At 42.3% G+C, this 14,400-nt stretch overlaps 1 protein-coding gene across 3 annotated transcripts in view; it reads right to left on the bottom strand.

Annotated features, from left to right (window-relative positions):
• The window catches only part of LOC122549324 (collagen alpha-1(XV) chain-like), a 255,798-nt gene that overhangs the window by 15,780 nt on the left and 225,618 nt on the right, over positions 1-14,400 (bottom strand). For all 3 annotated transcript variants that reach the window (XM_043688956.1, XM_043688954.1, XM_043688955.1), the window contains 3 exons: positions 12,604-12,646; positions 6,793-6,882; positions 1,783-1,811 (listed from right to left, as the gene is read on the bottom strand). In XM_043688956.1, coding sequence (XP_043544891.1) covers positions 1,783-1,811; positions 6,793-6,882; positions 12,604-12,646 — 162 coding nt within the window. The remainder of the gene's footprint in view (positions 1-1,782; positions 1,812-6,792; positions 6,883-12,603; positions 12,647-14,400) is intronic.

Raw genomic sequence — 14,400 nt, 5'->3', positions numbered from 1 at the left:
CTGATTATCCAATGGTTAAGAAAGAAAGAACCTATGGTCAAACTTGCAAGTAATGTAAAAGATGTGAAATCATTTTTATATAGACTAAGTAAGTTAGTCGATGGCAAGACAAGCTCAACATAAAAGCAAGAGACACATTCAAAACAACATCTCTAAGATCGGTAAACTTGTTGTTGTATGATCAGCACAGCTTTTGAACAAATGGACAGTTCTGGGATCTACTGGCTTGAATTTTTGTGGAGATCAAGCAGGCATGGGGTCTCCGTACAACAGATTGGATCTGCCATGACAGTGTGCAATATTACTCCTCAGGCAGGTCCTTATCGCGCAAAGCTCCTTGGAAATTAATCCTTTACTGGTACACTACGTAAAGTGGGTCAGATCTTCTTTTACTGACTTGTCTGCAGCTTTCAGGCTTGCTCACTATGGTTTTGCCTCCTCCTCTCCCTTACTCCAATAGAATGCATTTCCAGCAGCAGAAATAATTAGCCTTTCATCTTTTCTTCAAAGTAAGGAGTATGAAAAGCATAACCGAAAGCCATGAGTGATCGTGGAATCACAACCTACAGTGTGAGTGATGTTCCTTTTTAGATTCTAGTCCTCTGAATTTCTGCAGGGATATGGGCCGGGTGCTGGCAGGCGGGACTAGATTGGGTTGGGATATCTGGTCGGCATGGATGGGTTGGACCGAAGGGTCTGTTTCCATGCTGCACATCTCTATGACTCTATAACTTGGCGAAATTGCTGACCTCTGCTGTCCCTCTTAAAATTAACACTGGGGACCTAATGGCATTGTAGGCCCTGATTTACATATGTTCATGAGCCACCCGCTGCTACAAGAAAGTTGTTAATACTGATGTTACTGTTGACATTCTGATAGCCTGGAATACAGCAGCTTGGGCCTGAACTGCTTTTACAGAATTTTATCTGTTTACCCAACCTCTTCCTGCCTATTGGTGCAAATTTTTTTAACATAAATCAAAGTAAATAGTCGTTTGGTAATATTGAACTTGAGCACCGCTGAAAAATTTGCAAGAATACTAATTTGAGGGGAAAACAAATCATGACACTCTGACAGCGAGCGGAATTTGATTGTGCCATGAAGAACACATCAGTTAATGATGACATGCAATTAAATGCCAAGCTTTTTGTAAAGTTTAAACCAGGCAAGTTGAACTTGATTAGCCAAAGCAATGCCCTGAGAAATGGATCAGTAAATAGCTGTCACTTACTTTGTTGAGCTGAGATAGGTGACAGCAGAACAGGGACCTGTGTTGACATATATAGCTTCTAGTGCAGGCAAATATACCAAGCTATGAGTCTGAATGTCAATCTAAAATTGGTTGTCAGCATAATTCTTCACACATTCAGGATTATTCAACCATCTGAGTTGCATAATGTGTTGAGAGTTTTGCAAGTGTGTGTTGGATGGGCAGTACCTTACTTGTTATGAACAAATTAAGGTATATGCTGCTGTCTTTGGGGCTAACAGCTTATACATCTGGAATTACATGGCACTGAAAATCAAATAACAAAGTACTCATTTGCATAATAGGCACCTTGTCTTTTTGGCTTGACAACAACATCTTGTTTGTTGTGAATTTGTATTCTTGCAAATGTTCCCGATGAGTATAAGATAGAAAGTACTGACAAAACTTATTTTTTGTCAGCAATAGTCTAGTAATTCAAAGCAAAATGAATATTTCATGCAAGACAACATGTCTGTACAGAATACAAATCCAGACAATGTCTCTTTGGATTGGAAAACAAATAGCTGCTTACTTTAAGGCCGATGTATGGTGAGTAAGGACCTAAAAAAAAATTAAATGTAAATTAGAATTTATGCTTTCAAGTTAAAAGAGAAGTCAGTAAAACCTTAATTTGATAGAATTCTACAGGTCTATTAAATTGAAGTCTGACTTAGAATTGTAACATTAATATTAATAAAAGCCTCCTCATAACACAGTCTTTAGGACCTATATGCAAGTTATTGGGCATTACAGTGATTGTCATGTCACAGATTGCACTGTCAACTTTCACCTGCTTTAACACATGACTGACCCAGAACCATCTGATAGGTTAACTCTGTAATACTAAAAGTGAAATAGATTCCTTTGGCCCTGTTGGGGGGTTTCAATTGTCCAGGTAATGCAAATCAAGGACCAGTGCATTCGGTCACAGAGATCAATAATAGTGTCTAGCAGCAGGATCCAATTCTTCAAGTTGCTTTCATTGATCACCATAAACATACCAGGTTGGATTTGTCCTATGGGAGAAAGTGAGGACTGCAGATGCCGAAGATCAGAGCTGAAAATGTGTTGCTGGAAAAGTGCAGCAGGTCAGGCAGCATCCAAGGAGCAGGAGAATCGACGTTTCGGGCATGAGTCCTTCTTCAGGAATGAGGAAAGTGTGCCAAGCAGGCTAAGATAAAAGGTAGGGAGGAAGGACTTGGGGGAGGGGCGTTGGAATTTGTCCTATCTTTTGAGTACAGGACACAATAGGCAATGTTCCACATCGTTTGGTAGATTCTAGTGTTGTAGCCTTATTGGGACACTGTAACCGTATTGGCGAGTAGTGTGGTGGGCTCTGGTACACACATCTTCAGCGCTATTGTCGGAATGTTGTCAGGACACATTATCTTTGCAATATCAAGTTCCTCCAGCCATTTCATCATATCACATGGAGTGAATTGAATTGGTTAAAGATTAGCATCTGTGATTCTGGAGATGTCAGAAGGAGGCCCAAGGTAGTTCACCCATTCAGCACTTCAAGCTGAAGATGGATGCAAATATTTCAGCTTTATCTTTTATACTGATGTACTGGGCTCCCTCGTCAATGAGGATGGGGATATTTGTGGAGCCTCCTCCTTCAGTAAGGTGTTTAACAGTCCATCACCATTCATGCCTGGATGTGACCTTCAACCTGATCTATTGGTTGTGGGATCAGTTGGCCCCATCTCTTACATGTTGCTTCCACTGTTTGGCAGGCAAACAGTCCTGTGCTGTAGTTTGACCAGCTATAAAAGGTTGACATCTCATTTTTAGGTCGGCCTGGTCCTGCTTCTGGCTTGGCATTTGGGAGATCAAATGTTAAGCAAAAGTGTACAGTTAATGGCAGGACTCTAACAGCATTGATGTACAGAGGGATCTTGGGATTCAAGTCCATAGCTCTCTGAAAGTGGCCACACAAGTAGTTAGGGTGGTAAAGAAGACATATGGCAGGTTTCCCTTTATTGGTCGGGGATTTGAGTACAAGAGTCAGTATGTCATGTTGCAGCTTTATAAGCCTTTCGTTAGGCCATATTTAGAATATTGCATTCAACTCTGCTCGCTGCATTACTGGAAGAATGAGTAGGCTTTGCAGAGGGTACAGAAGAGAATGATCAGGATGCTGCCTGGATTAGAGGGTATTAGCTATAAGGAAAGGCTAAAAAAAACTCATGTTTTTTTCTGGAGCAGTGGAGGCTGAGGGGAGGCTTGACAGAAGACTATAAAATTATGGGATTAATGGTCAAAATCTTTTTGCGAGAGATGAAATGTATAAAACTAGGGGGCATGTATTTAAGGTGAGACAGATAAAGTTCAAAGGAGACATGAGGGGCAAGTTTTTTACATAGACAGTGGTAGGAGACTGAAACGCACAGCCAGGGGTGGTGGAGGAAGCAAATGTGATTAGGGGCATTTAAGAGACTTCTGGATAAGACATTAATGAGCAAGGAATATTGGGATATAGACCAAGAGCAGGCAGAAGGGATTAGTTTAATTTTGTGTCATGTTTGGCACAACATCATGGGCTGAAGAGGCAGTTTCTGTGCTGTACAGTTCTATGTTCTATGCACACGGTGATGGTGCTACACAATGCACTGGAGGGTATCCTCAAAGTGAAGAAAGGGCTTTGTCTCCACACTGGTCACTTCTGCCAATATTGTCCCGGATAGATGTACCTGTGATGGGTAGATTGGAGAGATCAAGGTCAAGTAGATTTTTGCCCCTTGTTGATACCCTCACCATCTGCTCCTATTCCAGTCTGGCAGCTTTTAGTTTAGGACTTGACAAGCTTGGTCAGTAATGGTGCTACAGAGACTGTCTTGGTGATGGACATTGAAGTTCCCCATCCAGAGCACATTCTGCACCTCCAAGTGATGTTCAACATGGAGGTTTGAGTGGGCAAGGTGGTTGGTGTTTGGCTATTAGTAGATGGTAATTAGCAGAGGATTTCCTTTTTATCTTTAAACTGATCCCATGAGAATTCATGGGGTCCGGGTGCCAATTTTCAGCAGTCCCAGGTCAATTTATTCCTGACTGTATACCACTGTGCCATCATCTACGCTGTGTGTGCCCTGCTGGTGGGACAGCATTTACCAATGAATGGTGATGGTAGTGGATAGGGCATTGTCTGTGAGATATGATCCCATGAGTATGATTATGTCTCTATCAGGCTGTTACTAAACTATTCTGAGGGACAGCTTTCCCAATTTTGGCACAAGCCCCCAGATGTCAGGAGGGAGGACTTTTCAGGATTGACAGGGCTGTATTTGCTGTGTCAGTTCTGATACCTATTCGTCTGTCCAGTTTCTTTTTCTTTACTGGATGTTATAAATGGTTTGGTCAGATGAGCTGAACAGTGACAAATGGAATTTGATCCGGAAACATGTGAAGTGATCCATTGTGGAAAATAAGGCAAGGGAGTACACTACGAATGGCAGACCCCAGGAAGTACAGAGGATCAGAGGGACCTTGGAGTGAATGCCTGCAGATTCTTGAAGGCAGGACAGGTAGATAAGCTCGTCAAGAAGGCATTGGAGATACTTGCTTTTATTAGTCAAGGCACTGAGTATAAGAGCAAGGAGATTGCAATGGAGCTGTATTTAGCATTAGTTAGACCATGTCTGGAGTACTGTGTCAATCATAAGGTCAGAAGTGGGAATGTTTGCAGATGATGGCACAATGGTCAACAATATTTGTGACTCCTCAGATTCTGAAGCAGTCCATGCTGAAATGCAACAAAATCTGGACAATATCCAGGTTTGGGCTGACAAGTGGCAAGTAATGTGCCACACATTGTCTCTTATTGGATTTGCCGGGCAATCTAACCACTGCCACCTGTCATTCAATAGTGCTACCATCACTGAATCCCCCACTATCAACATCCTTGGGGTTATCACTGGAGCATCTTGACATTCCTACAGGCTATGAATATGGCGGGAAGTAACTCACCTCCTGATTTCCCAAAGCCATCTACAAGCCACAAGTCAGGAGTGTGATGGAATATTCCCCTCTTCCCAATTCTAACAACACTCAAGAAGCTCGACACCATCCAGAACAAAGCAACCCACTTGATTGGCATTACATCTACAAGCATCTACTCCTTCCACCACTGACACTCAGTAGCAGCAGTGTGTACTATCTACTAGACGCATAGCAGAAATTCACCAAAGATTCTTAGACAGCACCTTCTAAACTCACAATCACTTCCATCTACAAGGACAAAGGCAGCAGATACATGGGAAAGCCACCACTTCCAGGCCACTCACCATTCTGACTTGAAAACATTTTGCCATTCTTTCACTGTCATTGGGTCAAAATCCTGCAACTCTCTCCGTAAGAGCATTTTGGGTCAAACTACAGCACATGGGCTGCAGTGGTTCAACAAGGCATTTCCCACCACCACCTTCTCAAGGGCAACTAGGAACAGATAATAAATGCTGGCTAGCCAGTGATGGCCACATCCCACAAGTGAATAAAAAGGAAGTCATAGTCGTCGCCTGATGGGAAAGCTATGTTTGCACTGGAGAGGGTGCAGAGGAGATTCAGAGGAGACCAGGATGTTGCCCGAGCTGCAGCAATTCAGCAATTGAGAGAGACTCGATAGGCTGGAGTAGAGAAGGCTAAGGTAGGGTCTGATGAGGTGTACCAAGTTATGAGGGTCATAAACATGGTAGATAGGGAGAAAATATTCCCCTTAGTAGAGATATGGATAATAGGCATCACATTTTAAAGTAAGGAGCAGAATATTTAAAGGGATTTGATCAAAACATTTTCACCGAGAACATGGTGAGTATTTGAAACTCACTTCCCGAAAAGATGGTAGAAACGGGAATCCTTGTCATTTAAGGACTATTTAAATGAACACTTGAAATGCCATAACATAAGACAACAGGTCAGGTGCTGGAAAATGGAACTAGAATAGATGGAACTTGATGACCAGCATGGATATGATGGACTGTAGGGTGTTTTTCTGTACTATATAATCTCTATAACTCTCTCGACGACTCTTTGGACTTTATAGTGGTTGTAATTCAACTGAGTGGCTGAGAATGAAAAAAATAGAATTTGAAAGGCTGTCATCCCAGAAAACTTTAAAGAAAAGCCCAGAATAAAAAGCTCAAGAAGAATCCTTGAGAAAGAAAATTATTTTAACCTGTATTCCAGCTCTGAAGGACATGAAAGGGAGGTTAAGGGTTGTAGGAAGTGGGAAATAGGAGGGGAATAAGAAACATGAAAACAGCAGAAGCACTAGGGGCCATGGTTACTAGCCCGAACCCTGCCAGCATGAAGTGAATGATACCTTAACAATCACAGATGGCTTGCTAGTTGTGGAGGATGGGAATTCAGCAGCTGTGATGCAAAGGTAGACATTTTTTTTATTGCATTAAGGTTGCACAATGTCTACCACAGTGTAATTACTCCCACACAGCGGTCATTAAAACCTCTCCCCATTAAAGACAGGTTATCATGCTTTACATAGAAAACAACAAAAATAAAAATGTCAAGATGATAGAAAGGACATTACCTGGCAATCCTGGGGTACCCTGCTCCCCCTTTTCACCTTTACTGCCAATCGGTCCAAATAATCCGAAAGAACCTTTCTCTCCTTTTGGCCCTTTGGGAAATGAATGATTGTTTATGATATGTTTGAGAAAGTATATAGACAATTACCACTAAACTGCTGCAAGGTTGTTTACCCCTACCTTAGTCTAAAAACCACATAGTGCAACATTATTCACATACCATAACTACTGCTGTGTAAGGGCAGGGCCTTTGGGTACACATTTTGAAAGAAAGTTTGCTGAAGGGGATAGCTTTGTGCAAACTGGGGGGACTGCATTCCACAAATACAACTGATGTTTCATTTGACTTTAGCATCTATGGAATTTTAATAAATTGAGAGCCAGACAGGAACCAGTCCACCTTGTCTACTCTTGCGGCAGGTAGCAGATCAGTCATCCCTTTGAGTTATGCAGCTGTGTTCCTGCCGATTCTTGTACCTAAACATGTCATAGCAAGCTGCTGCTCTGTACAAAAGATTAAAAGATGATCGAAGAAACTCCTGCTGCTGCTTAATGACATTCCTGAGGTCTGTAGTTATTATATTACAAGCAGACGGCGCCTCACTGGTAAACTTGCTCCAACAAGTTTTACAGAATTAATGTGTTCAGCCTTTGATAAGTTTAACTCCACTATTCAATTGTTTTGGATGTTGCAGCACTGATAACATTGACTTCAACTTTAGAATAAGTCATTAGAAAATGGAACAAAAACATTTCGTTGTGCAATGCTGTCTTGAGCGTTGTTACTGGAGCTTTACTGCATTTCCCAGGTGCTTTGCAGGAGGATTGGAGCAGGATGGCTGTAAATTGACCCCTCCCCATGGAATGACCCCAGATGTCAGAATTAGCTGCTAATGTGACACCAGGTAGAGCATTTTTTACCCACCCTGTGTATGTATTTGTTCACCACTCTTTCAATGATCAAGTGTGCAGATGGACCCTCTGCTTTGATTACTGAAATTGCAGGCAGGATAATCTACTTAAGCCCTTTGTCTCACAAAATAAGACTGGACCACAGTGGTTTGGGAGGTGTGGTGGTAAGTTCAAGGGGCATGAGGAGTGGCTTGTCCATGACAGGGCAGAGAAACCAATGCCCTGTCCACACCAAGACTACAACACACATGGTGGCTTGTCTGGATCTGCTAGGAGATGGAGCAGAAGTTGTGGAGAGAGGCATGCTCCACTCTGCTAAGTTGGAACTGAATTTCTTTCTACTCCTTGATATTTTCATGAGATTTCCCATCAGGACAACCAATATGTTCAGCATCTCCTGCATGCTGCCCTATCAAGATCCTTATCTGAATTCTCTATAACAGAATTTGTCTACAATCTCCCCACTGTCAACCTTCACCCTTGACCTAGCTGTAGTTCATGCATTCCCACATCATACACTACATGAAGATCGTGACTCCCAGGCATTGCTCTTTCTGAACCAGTGGCTGCAAGTTGCACATGACAGATCGAGTGCTGTGCTAAACATGAGGTCTATGGTCACATGACTTGAAGCTTACTCATCACGTCAACTAGGAGGATGTGTTTTTTTTTATTTTCACTCATAGAATATGAATGTCAGCATTTAATGTCCATTCCTAGTTACCACTGAGAAGGTGGTGGTGAGCTTTCTTTTTGAACCACTACAGTCCATGTGTTGAAGGCAGATCCACAATGACATTGGAAGAATAACAGGGGGACAACTCATAGAAAGCTCCAAAATTTGAAGAGGATTGGACAGGGTAAAGCAGTTAGATTATTCCCAAACGCCGGGAAGTCGAGGACCAGAGGTCACAGTTGAAGGACACAGAGCTGACATTTAGGACTGTGATGAGGAGAAATTTCTTCAGAGAGTGGTCAGGCTATGCAATTCTCTGTCACAGAAAGTGGTTAAGGCCAAAACAGTGATTTCTTTTTTCAAGATTAGATATAGTTCTTAAGGTTAGAGGAATCAAAAGGCATGGGGAGGAAGTGGAAACAGGGTACCCATTTGAATGATCAGTCGTCGTCATTTTGATTGGTGCAGAGGGCTTGAAGGGCCAAAAGACCTACTCCTCCTATTTTCTATGTTTCTATGTTAGGGAAGGAATTCCAGGATTTTGACCCAGTGACAGGGAAGAAATGGCGGTATATTTCCAAGTCAGTAGTGAGTAGCTTGGAGGGGAACGTGCAGGTGGTGCTGCTTCCTTGGATCTCTATCCTTGTCCTTCTCAATGGGAGTGGTTGTGGGTTTGGAAGGTGCTGTATAAAGAGCTTGGTGAATTTCTGAAATGCATCTGATATGTAAAACACACTGCTGCTCCAGAGTGTCAGGGTAGAGAGAGTGCATGTTTGTTGATATGGTGCCAATCAAATGGACTGCATTGTTCTTGCAGAGTAGATTCTCAGTTACGTTGGCTACTGCAGAATCATTAGCAGCTGACCCTTTACGTGGAGCATCAGCTCCTCCACATGGCTCAGGAGATTGAGATGTCCTTAGCCCATACTTACGACTACCTATTGAATGGTTCCTTGTCTGCAAGGGAGAGGGAAGGATGTCAATGGCTCTATGGCATTGCGTTTGCATAATGTGCCTTGCAATGCTGTGTAGCTGATATAGAAATGCAGTAGGCGATGCCTGTGAGGTGGAGTTTCCGGCTCACAGTTGAGAATGCTGCTGGATGAGTGATGGAGATGTGTTATATTGAGCAGCAAGAAAGGCTGGTGGCTTGATTGGTGGGATATATCATAGGAATGTAATGATGGATACTGACCACTCACTGTTCTTGTGGCACTGCTGCCAGGTCATAGAGTCATACAGCAGGAAACAGACCCTTCAGGCCAACCAGTCCATGCCGACCATAATCCCAAACTAAACTAGTCCCACCTTCCTGCTCCTGGCTCATGTCCCTCCAAACCTTTCCTCTTCATGTACCTATCAAAATGTCTTTTAAATGTTGTAACTGTACCTGCACCTTCATTCCACATGTGAACCATCCTCTGTGTAAAATATTTGCCTCTCACGTCATTTTAAAATCTCTCTCCTCTCAAACAAAAATGTGCTTTCTAGTCTTGAAACCCCCCCATCCTACGGAAAAGACATCTACCATTAACTCTATCCATACCCCTCATTATTTTTTTAAAACTTGCCTCTCAACCTCCTATGCTTCAGTTAAAAAATAACTTAAACCTTCCATCCCCATCACATCTGGTAAATCTCTTCTGAATGCTCTCCAGCTTGCTAATATCCTTCCTCTAAATGGGTGACCAGAACTGGATACAGTACACCAGAAGGGGCCCCACCAATATCCCATACAACCTCACATAATGTCCCAACTCCTGTACTCAAAGAACTGAGCAATGAAGGCAAGCGTGCCAAACACCTTTTCAACCAGCCTGCCTAGATGTTACAAAAACTTCAAAGAATTATGTACCTACATCCTTAGGTCCCTCTGTTCTATAACACTACCCAAGGCCCTACCATTAATTGTATAAGCCCGATCCCTGTTGTAGCAAACTGCAATACCTCGCATTTATCCAGATTAAATTCCATCTGCCATTTTTCAGCCCATTGACCCATTTGACCAAGATCCCTCTGTAATCTTAGAAAATCTTCCTCTCTATGCCACCAAATTTGGTGCCGTCCAACTATGTCTTCTATACTCTCATCCAAATCACTTATATAAATGACAAGCAAAACCTTGGGTTTGGGAGTAGACTTGCCTTAACATTTGCTTCCACTCTCTCTAATGGTAGTGTTTGAGGGTCTCCTGGTACCCCACATGAAATCATTCCATTTTTCCTCCTGCTCGCCTTCATCACTAATGCTACATAGGCTCATCCATCACAATGGAACACCTCTGAGCCTGCTGTTCAGATTTCCATATTTGAAATTGGAATGATACTGTTCAGTTCGGTTTCCTTCAGTAAGGGCATGCTGCATTTAGAACAGCAGGCTAGCTGCACTATCTGAATTCCAAACAATACCACTGAAGCACCTTAACCCCACCACTAGCCCCCACCCTGTATCCTGAGCACTAAAGCTGCCAGCAAGTGTGTGCACTGCTCAATGTTACACTTATTCAGGCCTGATTTGCTGATCTGAAAGGACACAAATTGTGACCACTCACCCAAAAAGCGGCTAATCCAATTTCTAGCCCATGTGGCTGCTTTCAAACCAGTAAAGACTTTGTTTGTACTGAAACTGCCCAGCTCTATATTTTAATGGAAAACATTCCACTCCTCCAATTGAGTTTAATCTCCATAATAACACCTATTATGTGTAACTTGTTTTGTGCAGCATATTTTTCATATTAATTTTATCAAATTGCTGCCACTAAAGTAAGTAACATTAACTGTAACCATCCTAATTTTTGAAATGTTACATAGCTTTCACTATCAAATTCAATGAAGAGTAAGAAAAGCCCGAGAGATAGTGTCACTTTAAGAACATTGTACCGTGACCGCCTGCATAGCCATCCCTATCTTTGAGAATGGTCACAAGACCCAGTGACCTAGCATGTGAGAAAGAGAACAGATGGGCAAGTTTGTTCAAATCTTGCATTCAAAGCATAAGCAGACCATGCATACACCAGCGGAATTAACTATCCCTCTTCTCTCTTTCATTTTCCACATACCAGTGATGTATCAAAATGGTAACAAGTATTGTAGGAGAGAACCGTCTAATCTGAATGATAAAGGCAGCCTGTATCACAGCTGCACCATAGTACTTGTCATCTTGGATGACTGAATCACACATTCATTGCTGGTAAATGTATGAGAGTTACTTCAGTCTGTTCCCCTGCAGATTATGGTCCAGCAGTCTGTTTCTTATCTCTGAGTTAAGTGAAAATTTCAGCCCGAGAAGCTTCCTTCCAAAGGATAGAATGAGAGGCACATTCTGTGACTGACTTACTTACTGATCTGTCCTTTAGAAATCAGATTATTCCAGCCTGGCAAACATTTTATTGTCACTTTGTAATAAACAAAGCATTTGTCTCATAAGATTACAAGGACAGTTAATGATGAGTAAAATCAGTCAGCCCAGTCTTCTCGTCCCCTATCTCTCCCCTCAAAATCCGTTAATCTAGAATCCCTAGTCACTCACCAAATGTCTTGTCTCTGATACTCCACCTCTCACATTAAAACACATCCTGCTAATACTCTCACCACCCTTACTGAAGCTCATGCCTCCAGTTTTCTAATACTCTCAACAAAATGCATTATTCTAGATACAGGGTCTAGCCACCTTTGATACCATTTTCAAAAGCTCCCTATTCAAGGATGCTAATTGATCTCCAAATAACTATCCTTCCTGAGAATGTATTGTATATCTCAACCACTCTATCCCACAGCTGGACCAATGATTATACCAATTTTGATCCCTGTGAAGGATCTGTAATTTTGATGCTTGGAGTCTGAGCTCACTAAGTGCTTCAATTCCATTCATACCAAGGGATAAAGTGGAGAATGAGGCAAATAGAAAACTGAGATGATATAAGAATATGTCCAATGGAGTGAAGTATTGTTGATAACAGGTGTACTCAACTGTAAAACGATTCTCCAGGCTAGCAAATTGTATACTTTATGGGTGAGGCAACCCCGTGATGAGGATGGGTGATATTCTGGAAGGGACAGTATCATCCGGTGTTTCTCCCTGTTACATGACAGTCTGGTCAATCGTATGTGCAATTGGATTGAAGAAGAGAAGACCAAGTATGTTCGTGATTGGCTAAATTAAATTCCATACAATTCCCTGGAGTCAATCTGATACTTTTATTGCAAAGGTGAGGACAACAGCTTACCCAGGAAATTATAATCCACTTGCTGATTCAACTGACCATTTATCTGATAGGAAAAAGGAGGGAAAAAGAGAAGATACTAATGAAAATAAACTGTATCATGCCACAAGACCAGTTTGAAAACCCCACTGGAAAATCAATGTTCCCATTTTTAATGGATGCTTTATTTAATTCCCTCTCCCTTTCTTTAAAGAATCTAAACTCTGCATTAACAAAATAACCTTTTTGTATTCAGCACTGATTTAATAATAGGATTTTATAAATGGCATAAAAACTAGGATAGATTCTTTTCATATGCAAGTTTGGGATCATACAGTCGAGTCTTTATAAACACTCAGGGTATTGAGAAATACTTTTCTTAATTGAGAACTTTTGTGCCGTAGGGGAATTCTGCGACTATGTGTGTGTTTACTCAGACTCTGCTGTATGATACTTTTCTATGTACAAGAAAGCTCACAATACACAGTTTGCACCATGATTCAGCAAGGATGTGCAGACATATCACACAAAACAATGAACCACCATGCCAATGCCATGCACCATGCCAAAAAATCTTCTTTTTTTGTTAACTTTCATGCTCTTTTTCAAGGTCCATTGACAAGAGTTTTCACATTTCTGATAAAACAGCCTTTGAAAATTGCTCTTGTTCTGTCTCTCACGCTGAATTGCATCAGCATGAAGATTGCAGTGAATACATTGTGAATACTTTGTGATAGTGAATCTTTTGGTTACAACACCACTGAATTAACAGTGAGCTCAAATGATCCTTTGTTTCTCCCCACTAGGGGAACAATCGATTTACATGCTGAAGGAAATATAGCAGAGGGAATTGGACTAATTGGATAGCTCTTTAAGAGCTTCCAAGGGTAGGCTAGACAGTATTTAATGGAAGTGATGGGGGGCTCCCATGTCACCTAGGGAGCCAGCAAGTGCCCCATATCACCTCTCTTTGGAAAGGCCTGTTTAATTAAGAGCCTCCCAATTGGACCTTCATCAGGATTAAGCAGGCCAGGGACAGAAATCCTTCCCTTCCGAGTTGTTGTTACAAGACCCACCTCTGGGATATGGGAGGAGCTGTCAGCAATGTACTCAGGGAGATGAATAAGGTCACAAGTGTGTGAGGACTGGATGGGGACTGGGGAGATGGGAGCCATGGGAGAGGAGGGCCAACATTAAGGTACATGGTGGATACACCCCACCGCAATGCCTTTAAATAAGGAATCCCCATCTGGGCAACAGTAAGCAATCCTGACAGCATTTGTTCATTGGACTGCCCACATGGTAACTGCTTGTTCCTTCCTGTGAGGTGACTGCCAGATGCGGTCTTTCTATGGTCATTAATTGCTCACTTGAGGGATTCAATTTGTGGCAGGGTCATCCAAGAGCCTTCCTGCTCTGACCTAATCAAGACAGAGGCAGAACGATGTCACAGTCTTCAGCCTACACCCTCCTGGGTAAAAACAATGACTGCAGATGCTGGAAACCAGATGCTAGATTACAGTGGTGCTGGAAAAGCACAGCAGGTCAGGCAGCATCCGAGGAGCAGGAAAATCGACGTTTCGGGCAAAAGCCCTTCATCAGGAATACAGGCAGAATGCCTGAAGGGTGGAGAGATAAATGAGAGGAGGGTGGTGGTGGGGAGAAAGTAGCATAGAGTACAATAGGTGAATGGGGTGGGGATGGAGGTGATAGGTCAGGGAGGAGGGTGGGGGAAGGTAGCAAGGAGTACAATGGGTGGATGGGGGTGGGATGAAGGTGATAGGTCAGAGAGGAGGGTGGAGTGGATAAGCGGAAAAGAGA

The sequence above is a fragment of the Chiloscyllium plagiosum genome, chromosome 4 (assembly GCF_004010195.1).
Source record: "Chiloscyllium plagiosum isolate BGI_BamShark_2017 chromosome 4, ASM401019v2, whole genome shotgun sequence".
NCBI classification, from domain to species: Eukaryota; Metazoa; Chordata; class Chondrichthyes; order Orectolobiformes; family Hemiscylliidae; genus Chiloscyllium; species Chiloscyllium plagiosum.
The sequence above is the reverse complement of the archived record's forward strand: the minus strand, read 5'-3'. Positions and strand labels throughout refer to the sequence as shown.